The 18,518-nt window shown below is 49.6% G+C and overlaps 1 protein-coding gene across 3 annotated transcripts in view; it reads right to left on the reverse strand.

The window, feature by feature from the left end:
- UHRF2 (ubiquitin like with PHD and ring finger domains 2) overlaps positions 1–2,169 on the reverse strand; it is a 163,322-nt gene extending 161,153 nt beyond the window's left edge. Inside the window, exon 1 of one of the 3 annotated variants that reach the window (XM_039545346.1) lies at positions 1,643–2,169. In XM_039545346.1, the coding sequence (XP_039401280.1) occupies positions 1,643–1,795 (153 nt within the window). In that variant the 5' untranslated portion in view covers positions 1,796–2,169. The remainder of the gene's footprint in view (positions 1–1,642) is intronic. The other 2 variants (XM_039545345.1, XM_039545347.1) reach the window with 2 other exon arrangements.
- Positions 2,170–18,518: the final 16,349 nt, after the last annotated feature.

Below are 18,518 nucleotides of genomic sequence, written 5' to 3' on the forward strand. Positions count from 1 at the left end.
AAAAAGGAGATTCAACCACACTGAAGTGTGCATCTCTGGTGCCATCACATCCAACCTCCTTTTCCTTGTCTTTTATGCCCTTCCGCTACTATTCTTGCAGAACTCTGAATACCTCATTTGCCACTACCTTATGTCTATATGATGATGATGATGATACCATCTACAGCTATAGCCACAGAGATGGGCAGGTCCTCTTTGGACACAGCAATACCTAGCATTGCTCTAGCCCAGGGGTAGGCAACCTGTGGCACAAGAGTGGATTTTCCCAGGTCCTGGCCACCAGTCTGGGGCACTCTGCATTTTAATTTAATTTTAAATGAAGCTTCTTAAACATTTTAAAAACCTTATTTACTTTGCATACAACAGTTTAGTTATATATTATAGACTTATAGAAAGAGACCTTCTAAAAAATGGCAAAGAATCCTGTGGCACCTTATAGACTAACAGACGTTTTGCAGCATGAGCTTTCGTGGGTGAATGCTTGCATCCGAAGAAGTGGGTATTCACCCACTAAAGCTCATGCTGCAAAACGTCTGTTAGTCTATAAGGTGCCACAGGATTCTTTGCTGCTTCTACAGAACCAGACTAACACGGCTACCCCTCTGATACTTCTAACAATATGTTAGAATGTATTACTGGCACCCGAAACCTTAAACTAGAGTAAATAAATGAAGACTCAGCACACCACTTCTGAAAGGTTGCCGACCCCTGCTCTAGCCACAGCATAGCTCAAAGATTTTTAAGCACAGTATTGACAAACTGTTCAACCCAGTGACAGCTGATGCAACTGGTCCGACACCAGCAGGCATTGGTAACTTGTCTGTGGTAGCTCTCCCACTGGAGAAGTGGCAACTGTGGGATGTTTAGGGGGTGGGGGAAGAGAAGGGCTAGTGTAGACAAGGTGCAGAAGTCCTGCTAGGGCAAGCTATGCTCAGGCTTATTCAGTTCGTGCAAGTGAAACTGAAGCCAAGGCGGGTAAGAGGCGACTTCTTGGAGCCCCCCGTACCCACGTGGTCTAGTCACGTGCGCCCCCCCCCCCGGTTGTGCAGAGCGGCCCCCCGCCCCCAGGAGAAGGGAGGGTTCATAGCCCAGCCCAACAGTGCCACAAAACCGTTAGTCCTTGGCGCGAGGCCGGGGAGGAGAGACCCCCACCTCGCTCAGGCCCACGCCCCCGGCCCCCCTCCCCGCGCCACATACACACGTGCGGGGCCTGAAAGCAGCGCTCCGCCCTGGAAGCCGCTTTCATACACAGCGCGGGGAGGCGCCTCCCCTGCTGAAGGCGACGGGGACACCCAGGGGGAAGCCTCGCGGAGCCGCCGCGTCTCCTCCCATCCCCGGGCACGGCAGGGGGCAGGCGCGAGGCTGTCCAGCGGGGGAAGCAAACACAAAGGAGCCGGTCCGAGACCCTCTCCCCCCCCGGGGACGCCGCCCGGTCCCTTGGCCAGCAGAGCCCTGGGAAGGGGGAGCCGGGCTGCTCGGCTTCTCCTGCCCCTCACGCTGCCCTAGGCCCAGCGAGAGCGAGTAAACAAAAGCCGGAGCCGGCGGCTCGCATGGCCGGGCAGCCCGGCGCGCCGCCCCCGGGGACACAAAGAGCGCGGGGCGGGGGAGGGTGGCGGCAGGTACGGGGGCGTTCCCGCCTCACCTGCTTGCCCCGGTAGAAGAGGCGCTGCCGCTCGGGGCTCACTCGGAAGCTCTCCTGGATTTTCTCCCGCAGACTCTCTATCTTGGTGAGGCGGCTCAGGTCGTCGATGGTCTGGGTCTCGGTGCCGTCTATGGTGCGCACCTGGATCCACATGGTGCGCGGCTGCCGACCGCTCGGGACGCTGCCGGTCGTGGCTCCCGCCCGCTCTCCGGGGCCGCCTCTGCCGCGTCTTTGTTTTGGCTCAGCGGGGCAGGATTGTCAAGCCGCGGAGCAGCCCGCGCCTCCCGGGCCGTCGGCCTCGCTCGCAGGGGCGAGGAGACCAGACCCCCGCCCCCGTCGGCCCGAGGGCGCCCGCAGCGACGTGTACGCGAGGCCGCGAGCTCCCGCGTGCAGCACAATGCGCAGAAGCGTCCCGAGCGAACCGCCGCAGCCGGGTCTAACGGGCACCGCCGGGAGCCATGTCCGAGCCCCGGGGAGTGTTTACCAGCAGCTGCCGCTCTCACATGGAGGTCACGGCGCCAAGGCTGATATCGCGAGAGTCTCCCGCTCCCTCCCCCCCCGCCGCCTTAAAGAGACCACAACAACATCGAGCAGCCAGGGCTGACACGCCCCCTCCGCCTGCGCCGCCCGCAGGGCCCCGCCCCACGCCCCGCCCCCAGCGCGTTGCCCGCCGACCCCCTTTTCCCGCCCTGGGGCTGACAAGCTGCGGGTTCGCGCGGTGACGAGGCGTAGGGACTGATCTGCGACCATCTCCGCGGGGGAGGAGGGAGGGAGTCTCTCGCCTGCTCACGGCGGGAGCAGATTCGGCCTGTGGGGCTCTCGGGGCCTGCGACTTGTCTCAGTCCGGGGGGGAACCTAGAACTGTTAGGGTTCATCTCGGCTTCATTGTAAGCTCTGGATCTACAGGGATCCTGCACCCAAAGCTGTGCCTAAAAGCATAGAAAACAATTGTAGCCTCTGGTGGCACACACCAAACAACTCCAGACCCCTGCAAGGCATGATGAAACCATACCTTAAACATGCAGGCCTGATGCCTGGATCCTTCCAGAGTCTGGTCAACCCAACCCTCCAAAGTTATCACAGAGATAAAAGAACAGAGTAAAACTGTTCTGAGTCCACCACTAAATCTGGACGGGGGGGCCACAAAAACCTGGAGTTAACCAGCTTTGTTCCCTGAATCCACAAATCCCACTGACTAACCACAAAACAAGTCTAACTGCTCCTTATTATACAGGGAATATCTAGATCCTGATTCATCCCAGCACAACAGCATAGAAGAAAGATGATTCTGGCACCTAGATCCAGCTTGACACATTTTGGACCCAAAGCTCCAAAGAGAACAATTTAAATAAAGAGCAAGCCTCTCCTGCTTCACTGGAAAGCTAAATAAAGAGCTAGCTGCTCCTACTTCACTACAGAAATCTGGACCCTAGTGTATCCTGGCCCAAAGCACAATAGAAATGTGTCTGGCACCTGGATTCAACAGGAGGCAGACACTGGATACAAGGTTTTTGTGACATTGTTCAATCTGGAAGCACTGAGGTTCTGTAGGGATTCAAAGCAGCTTTACACGTACTGTGAGATAAAATTTGGGGATTGGGCTCAGAAATGGATAGGCTATGATAGGATTCAGTTGTTAAATATGTTTTTATGACACTTACATTGGAATGAAAGCAAACATTGCTGCGTTCCAATTCCAGTTCTAACTGGTCTCCCACTGTGGCCTTGACCAAGTAACTTAAGGACCTGATTTACAAAAATGCTGAACACCTGCAACTGCAGTTGAAATAATTGGGAGCTGCTAGTGCCTATACTTCTGAAAATCAGCCCCTTGCCCTTTTGCCTTCATCTCTAAAATGATTATGACAACACACGGGAAGAGGCTTATGATTATATAATACAGTAACTGACCCCACTACAGTGTGTCATACCCCATTCCCTAGGGGTCAGCATGTTGACCTGAGAACAAGCTTGGATTCAAGTGTACGTGGTTCAAGTATTAGGCACTTCAGACTCTCGCTCAGGGGTTGGCAACCTCTAGCATGCAGCTCGCCAGGGTAAGCACCCTGGTGGGCCGGGCCAGTTTGTTTACCTGCTGCGTCGGCAGGTTCGGCCAATCGCAGCTCCCACTGGCCGCAGTTCGCCGTCCCAGGCCAATGGGGGCAGTGGGAAGCTGCGGCCAGCACATCCCTCACCCGTGTCGCTTCCCGCAGCCCCCATTGGCCTGGGACAGCGAACCGCGGCAGGTAAACAAACTGGCCCAGCCCGCCAGGGTGCTTACCCTGGCAAGCCACGTGCAGGAGTTGCCGACCCCTGATCTAGCTTTCTGTGGGTCCCCATTAACACTACCACATGTCAGGTAACAGAGAGGTTTTCTTTACTACGGAGGCCAGAAGTAAAGGGTGCAAATATTGTAGGAACAGTTGTTTTAATAGTTATGACCAAAAAGAGAAACAGCCAACATTCTCTTATCCTAGCCCTTAGAGCTAGTCCAGTCCAGGAGTGTGAGGAAACAGAGGCTTGTACAAGCACTCCACATCATTCTCTTTTTCTGCAGGCCACAGCCCTGTGTCCTCCTGAAGCTACTGCTTGCCTCCTGCCAGCAGTAAGTGTCTCTCTCCTCTGGATTAGAGGGAAAAGAATTCTGAAGGTAAACAGAAGGGTGAAACAGTTGGGTTGGTGGGAGACAGGGTCAGTATTCTGAGGAAAACCTTTGTGGAGATCACAGGATGAGGGGATAGAGGATCAGTTTGTTGGTGTCCGGGTTGTTGGACGGGACGATCAGATATCTGAAGAGTGGTCACAGACAATGAATTGGGCTGTTGTGTAGAATATTGCTTTATGGGTTTAGTGTGACATAGGATGGATTAGATACAAGAGGAGAAACCATTGAAAGGGGAAGATGAAGAGTGGTAAAGAGATTTTATTGGGAGTCTGTGAGGGGCGATGAGGAGAGACAGTTGACTAGGGAGCTAAATAGTGTCTTGATAGGACTGGTGAGTGCTCATTGGCAAATGATGTACTGATGAAGGAAAAATTGGCTGTGGAGTACAGGATATGTTGAAGACCGAAGCAAGGGCAAAATGTGGACTGGGAAGAGATATGTAAGGGCAGAGAATGGATTGGAACAGCAACTTTGGAGATAGAGTACAAGAGATGGTGGGGCTGGTAGCAGCAAACAATTAGTTTGAGACAGGATTGATTAGACTGGGAAACCAGAGGATCTATGAGGAACAAAAGATGAATGGACTGGTGGGACCATAAGGCTGACTGTGGGTGCTCTGGGGCTGGAGCACCCAGAGGGAAAAAATTGTGGGTGCTGAGCAGTAGTTATGTAGTTATGCCAGCATAAGTTGTTTGTGTTGACCAAGCCTAAAACAAGATGCAGTAGTTGTATCAGACAATGCACAAAGATAGTGCCCTTATTTTACGTCTCCCTATCAGTTTAATAAACTTTTAACTTAAACTGAGTCAAATTGCCAAATTATTTCCTTGTGTACATTAATTCCACTGGAGTTACACTAAGAATTAATTTAACCAAGTGTGTTTTTCATTCCTTTTAAAAATCACCTAATTAATTGTAGAGTGAATAAGGATGTCAATTTCATTTTTTTAGGTGTCAGTCTTAAATTGCTATTTTCTGAGCTATTAGTCAGTTTCTTATCTGTGTATAGTCGTTAAGGCCCATTTGCTTAATTTTCAATGGTCTCTGGCATTATTTACTACAATGAAGGTATCACTGAAAAGCATATTACAAGGAAAAAAAACTGATTGCATTGTGATAACTCAGAAGCCTATCCAAGATTTCGCATTCAGATACATTCTGTGGCCCCAATCCTGTTTCCACATGTGCAGTGCTGTATTTTCTTTCATGATTTTATTTACAAATGTAATAGCACATAGATTCTTTATGATTCCCTTATATCAAGAGGCTTAACTTGTGAGTAAAATCGTTGTGTTGATTATAGTAATTAATTATAGTATAGATAAACATTTTCTATACATGATAAAAAACACCTATTATAGCTAGAAAAAAATAAGGTCATCCATATAAAGATCTGTTAATAACCACTTAAGAAATAGATAGAAGTAACATTAAGTTTAGGGGTTAAGAGTCATTAAGGGTCAGTTAATTCGCCTTGCTTCAAGTACAGAAGTCAGATTTTTGTTGTCAGTGGTGAGGGGAGGATGTTCATGGAGCTAAGGCTCAAACACCTCTCCTTTCTCTAACTCACAGATACATTTGTAAGCAATCCCGGTACATTTGGGGTTCTTAAGCTTTTGAAGGGGTATAGCAGGGAGGAGGCCAAGGAAGAAGCATGCTCCACAATGTCATTCTCCAAATCTACAGTGATCTCCCTGTTAAAGATAGCATGTCTGCATTATGTTATTGAGAATTATACTCTGCCCTCAGAACCTTGTAATGGTGTGGGGAAGGGGGTTGATCCAGGGAATAGCACTGAGCTTCTGAGGAAACATTTGCCCTCTGTGAATGTCCTGATTTCATAGGCACTAACTTTTCCCGGTGCCAGTGGGTGCTCGCCCTGGGTCCTGGCCTGACTCCACCCCTGCCCACCCCACACCCATTCCAACCCCTTCCCCAAAATCCCCACCCCAACATGGGTGGCAAGTTTGTAGAAATTTTGATGGTGCCCAGAACCCACCCCCCCAACTCCGCCCCCCAAACTCCACCCTCACCTGCCTCAGGCTCTGGGAGGGGTTGGGGGGAGGTCTGGGATGCAGGTCCTGGACTGGGGATTAGGGTGCAGGAGGGGTGCAGGCTTTGGGATGGAGTTTGGGTGCTGGGTGCAGGCTCTGGGCTGGGGCAAGGGGTGGGTGTGCAGGAGGGGGTGAGGGGTGCAGGCTTTGGGATGGAGTTTGGTTGGAGGCTCTGGGCTGCGGGTGTAGGAAGGGGTGGGGGTGCAGGCTCTGGGAGGGAGTTTGGGGGGGGGAAGGGGTGTGTGGGAAGGGGGAGGTAGTGCACGCTCTAGGAAAGGGTGCATGCTCTGGGATGGGGTATGGGGATAGGAGGGCGTGCAGGGGTGAGGGCTGTGGATGAGGGATTCATGATGCAGGATGGGGCTCAGGGCTAGGGCAGAGGGTTGGGGTGAGGGCTGTGGATGAGGGGGTTCATGATGGGGGGCTCAGGGCTGGGGCAGAGGATTAGGGTGCGGGGGGGATGAGGGCTCTGGCTGGGGATGAGGGTTTGGGGCATTGGAGAGGCTCAGGGCTATGGCAGAAGGGCAGGGTAAGGGCAGCCCTTCTACTCCAGCAGCAGAAGCAGGCAGGGGAGAGGCGCTGCGCTGCTTTCTCTCAGGCAGGGACACGGTGGGGCGGGGGTGGGGGAGAGACCCCCGGGGGCTGGGGCCCGATCCAGGCAGGGCCGGGGGAGAGACCCAGCTCCAAATATTGCTGGAGCAGGGCCCCCAGCCCTGAATATTCCTAGTGCTTGAGCACCGCAAACATATATAACCTGCCACCTACGTAACCCCAACTCCACCACCTCCCTCCCGCTATTGAACTCCTCCAAATCCCCACCCTAGCTGTTTCGCAGCAGCAAGTACTGGGAGCTAGGGGGAGAAGTGGGGACACTGCACTCATGGGAGGGGCAGAGCAGAGGTGAGCTGAGGCAGAGCACCCACCAGTTTTTCCCCCATGGGTGCTCCAGCCCCAGAGCACCCACGGAGTTGGTGCCTATTCCTGATTCCCTCACAGCTACTCTTATGTCTTTCTTTCCACAACAGAATGATTTGTGCAAAACTCTGCAAGTTGAAGCATATGAAGTTTCCTGGCATTTTGTGGATTTTTCTTGTTTAGGTCATGATTTGGCCATAAGATACATAGTTAGCACAGAGCTCAGTTGGGTGAAATTAAGGATATTGCTGTCTTGTTTCCCACATGTGGCTGCATTTTGTTGAGAGTTAAAGTGAATTTTAATATGTAGTTTGTAATTCTGTAAAGTGTTTATAGGCTTGTAAATAAATAACTAAATAGTAATACTAATTAATAAATGGAGCCCTATTGAAACTAAACATTGAACTATCATGACAAAACATTAGTGTATTATTCATACTAAACATGTGTGGGATGTAGATAGAATATTAGTGTTGACTTTTAAGGAGAATTTCCTTTAAAATACATATTTGATACTGTAGCAATGTGGGACTCACCTCTGGAGCACCTCCTGCTGGTCATTTCAGGGAATTAGTTCTTCAATTCAGGAGCACCCTCTTCAGGCCAGTGTCCCACTTGTGCTCCTTGTCTCTGGAGTGCTGCCCCCTGGCAATACCCCCACAGTCTCAGGGCCTCCCCACCCAGGGGAACCCCCAACCCTCTATCCCCACCTTGCCTCAGTCTGGGCTACTGCCAGTCATCACCAAACCCCGACTCCCTGGGGCAGACTGCAGTGTAAAAACCACTCATCATAGGCAAGTGGGTTCAAACCTGCTGCCTTCCTCTACCACCCAGTACCTCTGTGGGCCTAAGACCAGGCCCTGCAGCCTGGGGAGTTGCCAGCCTGGAGCTCCCCTGCCCTTTCCTTAGCCCTGCCTCACTCCCAGTACCCTTTCTGCAGGCAACCAAGCCCTACTCTCTCTCAGCCCAGACAGAGACTTCTGGGCCTCTGGCTCACAGCATTTTTATAAGGGCCAGCTGTGCTCCATTTAGGGTATGGCCCCAGTTGCGGCTGCTCTGCCAATCAGTCCAGCTTTTCCCTGCCACAGCCCTCTCCCAGGGCCGTTTTAAGGCCTTCAGGGCAGGAGTGAGGTAACCACCCCACTACAGATACCAATCTGAATATGTGGTATTCCCACAGTAAAATTTTTGTTCAGATAGTGCAGGGTTGTCCAACCTGTGGCTCTGGAGAAGTTAATATGCAGCTCCTTGTATAGGCACAGACTCCAGGGCTGGAGCGACAGGTGCCAACTTTCCAATGTGCTGGGGGGGTGCTCACTGCTCAATCCCTGGCTCTGCCCCCACTCCACCCCTTCCCATCCCCTCCCCTGAGCCTGCCATGCCCTCCCTCCCCCCTGCAAGCCAAGAAACAGCTAATCGGGAGGTGCAGAGAGGGAGTGGGAGGCACTGATTGGCTGGGCTGCCTGTGGGTGGGAGGCACTGGGAGCAGTGTGGGGGAGCTGATGAGGGGCTGCTGATGTATTACTGTGGCTCTTTGGCAATATACATTGGTAAATTCTGGCTCCTTCTCAGGCTCAGGTGGCCACCCCTGAAATACTGCATCTCTTCCTTCAGAACAGAACAGATAGCTGATGGTCCCTGGCAGGAACCTTCACCATTGCCATGGCAGCATTGCACTACTGGCTAAATGTATTGTGAGGATTACATACCTTATTCTGAAGTGTTAGGTACTGGAAGCAGCTCATGTAAAGTTAATAAAAGTGTTGTGAAAAGTGTTGCAGGAGCTTTTCCAGTGAATCCTAAATTCGGTTGTATGTGATAGAAATCTTCTATTAGTTTCAATTGAGAATTAGTATTGCATCAGAATCAAGATTTGATAGAAAAGCTAATTTAAAATTAGTGGAACATTTCTAAAGCATCCATCTTGACTTAGGATTTGGTAAAAATCCTCCTTGCAAACCAATGAAGCAATCCTACTGAATCTTCATGATTAGCAAATCTATAGGTCATCTTTTATTTCAACAGTTTTACTTCTGGGGCAACAGAACTCTGCATCCAATTTTATTACTTACTGGGCATGCGTAATAACTACCTGTCACGCTGTCTGGAGAGGCTCACAATCGTGATTGCCAACCTCAGGGCTAAGAAAAAAAAAAAAGAGAGTTATTAGAAGGTTAAATCAGGCAAGTATATATACACAAATCAGTTACAAAAGATGACAGAGTTTTAGTAATCTGTCAACTCTGAATGTCTTTTACCCAGGTTGTCTCCTGCCTCTTCTTCTCTTTTGTAGCTCAGACCTATAAGAGTCCAAACAGCAAAAGAAATGAAACGAAACATTTTCTTATCAGCTGTTTTTATTTACTTCTTCCAGAATTCAAGCTGATGGGATGAGCCCTTTTTCATGTAGTCTCTTCATAGGAGTAAGGGGCAATTAACAAAGTCTTTGTATTGTGATGTCCCACAATGGCCCATTTAATTTTGATAGGCCATCTTGATGGGCAGGAGACAATCCCTCCAGACTCTGTTCAGTTTCGGTGCAAACATTTTTTTAAAGTTACAAAGCGAAAGCTTACCTTATAACATGTGATAAAGAAATTGTAAGTGAAAGTAATGCATGCAGAAAATTACAAGCATTTCATAAAATTTAAACACTAAACACATTGTTATACGTTCAATACCATTTTAACCATACTAACAAACAGCTGAAACAGACTGGTCTCCAGTAATGAATTTGTCAATGCTCAGCTGAGGCCTAAAGCCTTGGCAAGAGCTGGCACCTCTTCTGCCAGCATCACACTATCTTCTGAACATCAGTTTTTCAATTGTTTTAAAATATTACTCCAAGTCTCTAGTTTAGATTAGAGTCCTAGAGCCCGCACACACAAAAAGAAAGGGACCATAGATTGAAGCTGCTGCTGCTAATGGAAGCAGCTCTGTGCCCTCAGTCCGAGTTGAGCCCCATGGACGCGGCACCAGGCTCCTCAGCATTGGTGCGCAGCACACCAGCTTCGATCCAGGATGCAGCACTGAGGAAAGGCTCTGGGGTCAGAGACCCTCGGCACCAGCACTCCCTGGCACCGAAGCCTGCTGCGTGGGAGCAATTGCAGCACCAATCATAGTCACTGGTGTCAAGGAAGAAGCACAGGAAGACTGACAGGTGGCACTCCCCTTCTCGAGCAACAGAACAGGAGCCACCCAAGGAAATGTGACCTGTGCCGGGCCACCTCTCCCCTCTGGCTCAACAGCCAGCACCGTCCGGGCCCGCGACAGGGGTCATTGGGTCCAGTGCCACCGGAGGAGACCCTGGTGCAGGACTTAGACCTTCCTTCCACACTGGAGACTTTCAAGGCAGCCCAGGACCTTGTAGCCCTGACCAGTCCACACTCTCCTGACCAGCATGAGAATGCACCGATCCCGACTCCCCAGGCACCACAGAGATCACCGGTGCGGTCCAAGGGCAAGCTTGCTATGACTCGGCACTGATCTCCATATCCCCAGCTCCGATGGGCACGGCACTGCTGTGGTCTCCACGCTCGGACTCCTTGGAGTCTGACTCTGTGGTGGACTCCTATGTGTCCCGGAGGAGCCAACACCATAGCCATCAGCACTCACAGACTGCGGGAATGACGCAGACCTTCCCTCCAGTGCCGTGGCCAATACAATGGCAGGTACCAGCCTAGATGCCAGCACAGTGGCCATTCTGGATCCTGTGGGGATACCATCAGTCCCAGGGGTCCGTCTCTGGGCGCTCCTTCTCAATCATAACCAAAGGAAGGACTGTGTCCAGAACCAGGGACCCCTCTCAGGCATCGGCCACTGCTAGCGCGACTACCAGCAGTGCCACGCCCGGTACCGTGCCCAGGAACTGACACATGCCCAGCATGGGCACTACAACCAGTGCCGCAAAGGCACTGCGACCAGTGCCATGACCAGTACCGTGACTGGCATCAAGGTGGACACAGATTTGGGGGCGGAGCCACAGCGGTTTGAAGAGCTGGATGGGCAGGAGGGACCGTCCCTGGCCCAGGGCTCCTCGTCATCGTCACCAGACGAGGCAGAAGCAGGAAAATCCTCAGGGCCTCCTCCTTCTGACAGTAGAGCCCACCTTGAACTCCTGAGGCGGGTCGCTCAGAATCTGGGGATACAGATGGAAGAATTCACCAAGGTGTCAGACCCAATGGTGGACATTTTATCCCTGGCAGGGCCTACTGGAGTGGCTCTTCCCCTGATTAAAACTGTTCAGGAGAACACAAAGACCCTCTGGCAAATGCCAGCCTCTCTGGCCCCTACAGCTAAGGGGATTGAGAGGAAATATTTCATGCCCTCCAAGGGCTATGAATATTTGTTCACCGCTCCTCCCCCCGCCGGACTCATTGGTGGTGGTGGCTGTTAACGAGAGGGAGAGGCAAGGTCAGTGGGGGCCTAACCTTCAAGCTAAGGACGGAAAGAAGCTGGACCTCTTCGGATGGAAGATATACTCCACCAGAAGGCTCCAGCTGAGCATTGCAAACCAGCAGGTGATCCTTAGCCAATATAACCTTAAATTGTGGGATGTAATGTCCAAATTCTTGGACCTTGTCCCAGTGGACTCTAACTCTGAATTCTTGGCCTTAGTGGATAAGGGTAAGGCGGTCACCAGGACATCATTGCAAACCGCACTGGACTCGGCAGACTCTGCAATGCGCACCATGTCCTCGGGCATTGCTCCTGGCTGCAGGCCTGGGGCCTCCCCGTGGAGATCCAACAGACAATCTAGGATCTCCCATTCTAGGGCACTACGCTATTCTCAGAAAAGATGGACTTAAAATTCCATAGCTTAAAAGACTCCCGAGGCACTCTAATATTGCTGAGGCTACACACTCCGGCCACCCAGCATAGACAATTTAGGCCTCAGCACATGCCACGGTCATAACAGGGCCAGCCTGGACAGGACGATAATCACAGGCAACCCAGAAATCAGAACCGCCATCACCAACCCCAGCCTCTGAGCAACCAGGGATCTGGGTCATTTAGGCACCGGGCCCTAGGCAGACCTTTTGAGGATGAGCCCAAGGGTGACATACCAATCAGTCAACTGGATCCTTCTTTCCACTTTTCAGCACATCTATTCCATTTCTACTGGCCGTGGTCCCAAATTACCACAGACCGTTGGGTCCTTTGCACATTAGAAGTGGGATACTCTCTCCAATTCTCTTCGGCCCCCCTCGCCTCCCTTCTCCATCCCTCTTCAGGGACCCTTCTCACGAGTAACTCCTTATGCAGGAGGTACAAATCCTCCTATCAGTAGGAGCTGAGGAGGAGGTTCTGATGGAGTTCCGGGGCAAGAGGTTTTACTCCCGGTATTTCCTAATACTGAAAGCAAAGGGGGGCCTCAGACCCAACTTGGACCTGCGCAACCTCAACAACTTCATGAAGAAACCAAAGTTGCGTATGGTCTCTTTGGTCTCCCCGGATCTGGGAGATTGGTATGTCACCCTCGACTGGAAAGACGCATTTGTCCATAGTTCCATAATTCATTACCAATTCGCAGTGCTACCATTCGACCTGTCATTGGCACTTCGGGTGTTCACCAAATATATGTCAGTTGTGGCCACCTTCCTGCAGAAAAGGCAGATTCAGGTATTTCCATACCTTGACAACTGGCTAGTGAAGGGCCGGTCCAGGACACAAGTGAATCAACAGGTCAGTCTGATAAGATCCACCTTTGACTCATTCGGTCTCCTCCTAAACATTCAAAGGTTAATGCTCACCTCTACTCAGAGAATAGAGTTCATAGGGGTGGAGCTAGACTCAAGACAAGCAAGAGCTTTCCTACCTTAGTCCCGCTTTCAGGTCATTCACGACGTCATACAAGACCTCAGACGATTCTCTACAACCACAGCAAGGAGTTGTTTGAAACTCCTGGGTCACATGGCATCTTGCACGTATGTGGTGCAATGTGCGAGGCTCAGACTCAGACCTCTCCAGGCTTGGCTAGCATCCGTGTATCGACCAAGCAGAGACAGCCTAGACAAGGCAGTCACTCTTCTACCATGGGTTCTCGAGTCTCTTCAGTAGTGGCTTGACCCTCACATGGTTTGTGCAGGGGTCACCTTCACCAGACCATGCCCCTTGTTATGTCTGGCCACCGATGCCTCAATCATGGGGTGGGAGGTCCACCTCAGAGAGCACAGAACTCAGGGCCTCTGGTTTCCAGAGGAGGTGCTGCTTCACATCAATGTCAAGGAGCTGAGAGTGGTTTGTCTGGTGTGTCAGACCTTTTGGCCTCACCTCTAGACGGGGCGAGCATGCTCCCCTCCCCTATTTCAGGAAGCCCTCAATCTCTGGGAGTTCTGCATATAACACTTGATACTCCTGGAAGTGTCCTATCTCCCTGGATCTTAGAACAAGTTGCGGACCATCTCAGCAGGTCTTTTCACAGTCACAAGTGGTCCATTTGCCTGGACATCATAAACAATATCTTCCAATGATGGGGAGTTTCCCAGATCAGCTTGTTCGCCACAAGGGACAACAGGAAGTGCCTGTGATTCTGCTCCTTCTTGAACCACAGCCTGGGCTAACTGGAAGACACATTTCTTCTTGCATGGAAGGACCACCTCTTCTATGCATTCCCTCCTACTCTGCTTGTTCACAAGGTCCTCCTCAAGATCTGGAGCGACAGAGCCTCGGTGATCCTGGTGGCACCAACCTGGCCACGTCAGCATTGGTTACTCATGGGGGAATTCTGTGGCACAAAATTAAAAATTTTGCATACAATATTTGAAAAGTCTGCAAAATTCTGCATATTGTATTTGTCAAAATAACAATATAATCATGCCAGCTACAATTATTTTGGTAATTTATTTCAAAATATCTATCAGCAAGTATGTCTGCAACAATACAGACCAAAAAAAAAAGATTCTGGTAATTTTTTTTGGACAAATAGATTCCTTATTAGGCATATTAATACAGAACTTTGTGTAATTCATTTACATTACAATACAGAACTGTATTTCCTGCACCTGTCAGAAGCAGTAAAAAGCTTGGGGAATCAGGGGTAACGGAAGAGCTGAGGAAGGGGGAAGGAGACTAGGAGTGAACCTGGAGAGTGTTGGGTGTGTGGGGGAAGTTTTTCTTGGGGTGGGGGAGGGGGAGATTGTTGGGTGTTGGGAAGCCTCCCCCAGGCAGACCCTGACTGACCCCAATCCTCTCCCATTCAGTCAGGCATGTCTGCCCCTGTCCCCACACCGCTCATCCCCATGGGTCTCTGCAGCCCCTGTCCCCAAGCTCAATGCTGTCACCCCACTAGCTCCTGAGCCCATGCTCCAGTCTGTCCCCCCCACTAGCCATTCTGAACCCGTGTGTGTGTGACACACACACCCCAGCAGCACTGTGTGCCCCACTCTGTCCTAACCTGGCTCTGCAGGCAGGATGCTGTGATGAACTCTACTCCCGGGGGAAATCTGCAGCACTGGACATAGAATTTTGTATTTTCCCGCATAAAAAACATTCTGCTTAAGAATTGCTGCAGTTCCGCCTTGTTCCCCACCAGAGGCCGCTGTGGCGCTAGAACAGCCGGAATGAACGCAGGGGCTGTTCTGGCACCACAGCGACCTCTGGTGGCATAAAGGCGGAACTGCATCACTTATGCAAAATGTTTTTTATGAGGGAAAATACAAAATTATACGAGTCTGCACGTCCTCAGACTCCCCCCACGAGTAATTGGTACACCATGCTACTGGTGCTGTCAGTGGATAGTCCAGTCCCCAGGCTGTTAGTTCCAGGCCTTTATGACTCAACATCAGGGCTGCCTCCAGCATCCCAATCTCGAGTCTCTCCACCTCATGGCTTGGAAGCTGCGTGGTTGAACCCGCTAGAGCTCACATGCTCAGACTTAGGGAGGTTCTTCTGGGTAGCAGAAAACCATAGACCATGTTCATCTGGTCACCTGTTGCAGTTTTGTTGCTTTAGACCCTGAAAAGATTTACATATCTGTGCACTGAAATCTGTGGGATTAACATTAAACATGTGCATAAAATTAGGTATCCATGCTGATGCTGTTAGATCTGTCAGCAGCCTTCAACACCTTTGCTCATGAGAGGTTGTGAATTCACCTGCAGACTGCAGTAATGGATGGTACGATTCTGGGGTGGTAATATGTGGAGGTTGTTCACCTTAATTTGGAGCACTATTATTTGGAGTTCCTGCTGGGATCTATCTTAGCTTCTCTCCTGTTCAATGTGTAATTGCAGTTGTTAGGAGGGTTAGTTTAAAGATATGGGCTGCAGTGTTTTCAGTAGGCTGATGACATTCAGCTCTATGTGTCTCTTTCCTGATCCAGCCAATCCTGATGATCATCTATCTCAGTGCCTAAGGGAAATTGTGGCATGGATGAGAGCTAGCTGGCTGAAGCTCAGTCCAAATAGGACTGAGGAGATGCTCGTAGGTAGGGTCCCTTGTAGAACCAAGACTTTAGTTTGTAGCTGTCAAAGAAATGGTCTCAATTGTTTACTGATTCATCCAAAAATCAGAGGTGTGAATATTTTAAATCTCCTGTTTCTATGTTGATATTAAATGCAGTTTTTCATTTCATTTGTCTAAGAACTGAAAAAATAGTGAAATGCACATATACAATCTGTAGTTTTTCAAGCAATTAGATTTTTGTTATTTAAATGTATATTCTTAATACATGAAGTGATTAGTCCTGAGTAAAGAGCATTTGCTTGCCAAATTAGATTTTCTAAAACACAGCTATTTTTGAGTTAAGCAAGCAAAAAAACAACTCTGAATCTGCTAGAAATATACATTCCCAATGGCTGGACCATTTGTTAAAAAGAATTGAAAAAATTGTTTATAGGGTGGAAACTTCATGTACCAAGGCCAGAAATAATTGTTTTTTTCACAGTCAGAAACCTCAGAAAACAAGAGTTTACAATGGAACTGCAATCTCAGCCACAACTAATTTGTCACTCATGTGCTTTGCTAGTCACCTTTCCTTGCATTGAAGCAATCATAATGAAAAAGTTGAATACTAACAAAGGACTAAATCCCACAAACATATAAGTAACATAATTAATAATAATAACTCATGAGAGCATTCACATTGGTTTCAACTGAACTACTCACATGAGTAAAATTACATGTGTTTCCAGGATCAGGCCCAATGACGAGAGTCTGACTAGGGACACCGATTATCTTAATTAGGTCAGATTTAGGCTATGATCAGAAAGGGCCATTGTTATTGCCTAGTCTGACCTCCACCACAGGCCATAGAATTTTACCCATTAATTCCTGTATGAAGCCCAATAATGTGTGATGAAAATAGAGCATATCTCTTAGAAAGAAATCCAGTTCTGGTTTAGGAATTTCAAGTAATAGAGAATCCACTACAAGAAACATTCTGGTTTGACATTTGGACGTTTATAGCCCACAACAGTGCACATTTGAGACCTCATCATCAAATAAAAGAGGCAAATCCATATATTAGTTATGTTAAAAATATTCTACACACGTACACTAGGAACGAGAGCATTCCGGGCTCACTTGATCCACAGGCTCCATGCACCTCACAAGTCCCCAGGCAGCATTTCCATTTTCTTTACTATCATTTTATTAGGAACTGTTGTTCATAATGTAAGAATACATTGCGTTAAAAATGTTTTAAAATTAAATGACTGATTGGGGCCAGCCACCACTTTTGTTACCAGATTTGCCCATTACTTTGGAGTATGCTCATTTATTAGGGTTACGCTTCCAGGGGCGGGTTTTTGTAATTCTATCAACATACTGCTTGTGTCACATGTGTTTTCATATGGAGCTCTACTTCTCCCTTCTGCAAGTCCCCTCCCAATGGAGCTATCCTGCAGGACCTATGTTCCCTAAGGCCGGGTTCCTCCGGCCCCAGAACTGGATGAACACACACACACACACACACACACACACACACACACACACACACACACACACACACACACACACACACAGAGCAAGTCTGAGCAGACCAGGTCAATCAGCACTTTCAAGCTGCCACCCTTATGTGTCCCAGATTCAGCATGTCCCTATCTCCACTCTCACATCACAATTGTACTGTACTTGATGAGCAAACCCCACAGTATTGTATATAAGCTTTATACAGGGTAAAACGGATTTATTTGGACCCCGTTAGGAGTTGAGCATCTGAATGTTAAAGAAAGGAACACTTCTTAACCTGCTTTCAATTAAGCCTACAGCTGTTAGGGGACGTGGTTCAGACCTGGGTCTGGGTTTGCAGCAGGCTAGTGGGTCTGGCTTAAACCAGGCAGGGCACTGAAGTCCCAAGCTGGAAGGGCGGGGAAAGCAGGGGCAGAAGTAGTCTTGGAACATCAGTTGGCAGCCCCAAGGGGGGTTTCTGTGATCCAACCCGTCACACAGTGGCAAACAGCAGGGAGCTGCAAGTAAAGCCACTGCCTTTGCTGCTGCCTCTCCCTGCCAAGCTAAAGAAGCGGCCCCTCCCTCCAGCTCCCAGCTGTTTGGCATTGCCTGTCCACACAGAGCTAAGGGTAAGGGGGGAGGCTGGAGGACATGACTGAAGCTGTTGCGGGGCCCAAACCTTTAAATTGTGCTCCCGCACCCCTCTCAGCAGGCACCAGTTGTTTCTGGCAGAAGCCCTAGCCCCATCACCCCACTGCAGAGCAGAAGCCCTGAGCTCTCCCCCTCCAGTCTGGTAGGCAGAGAATGGGAGGGGACGGCTCTGTGAGCCATACTTTAACTGTAAAAGAGCCGCATGCAGCTCACAAGCCACAGTTTGGCCACCCATTATATTATGATGAGGGAGCAACTGTTGGATATGTGTTAAAATTTGCACTTAATAAGCCAGATTCTCTGTTACACTTTAATCCCTTTGTACCATTCAAATAGCATAAAGGTCTGGATCCTGGCCACAAACAGCCAGCGAAGAATTCCTCTGAAGGAGGAAAACTCTCCACTAGCATAAATCCTTAGCTACTTCAGCCTTTGGGGTAAGTTAGAGTAGATAAGACCCCAGATTCAGGGCGTAGTGAATGGCTCTGAGGTCCCCCATTCTACATTAAGGAGAGCTCAGATGTAGGGCAGAATCTAGTCCAATATGTTTGTGCATATATGTGCACGTAAATTTTAGCCCATGTCACAGGATATTGGATTGTGAAGGCTGGGAGTACTAGGTGTTAAATTTTTTTTACCACTGGACAAAATATGTGTCTTTCCATTGACGTTAATAGAAGATGGATCAGAGTCTGCTCCT

This window comes from Mauremys reevesii, linkage group 6 (assembly GCF_016161935.1).
Source record: "Mauremys reevesii isolate NIE-2019 linkage group 6, ASM1616193v1, whole genome shotgun sequence".
Classification (NCBI taxonomy): domain Eukaryota; kingdom Metazoa; phylum Chordata; order Testudines; family Geoemydidae; genus Mauremys; species Mauremys reevesii.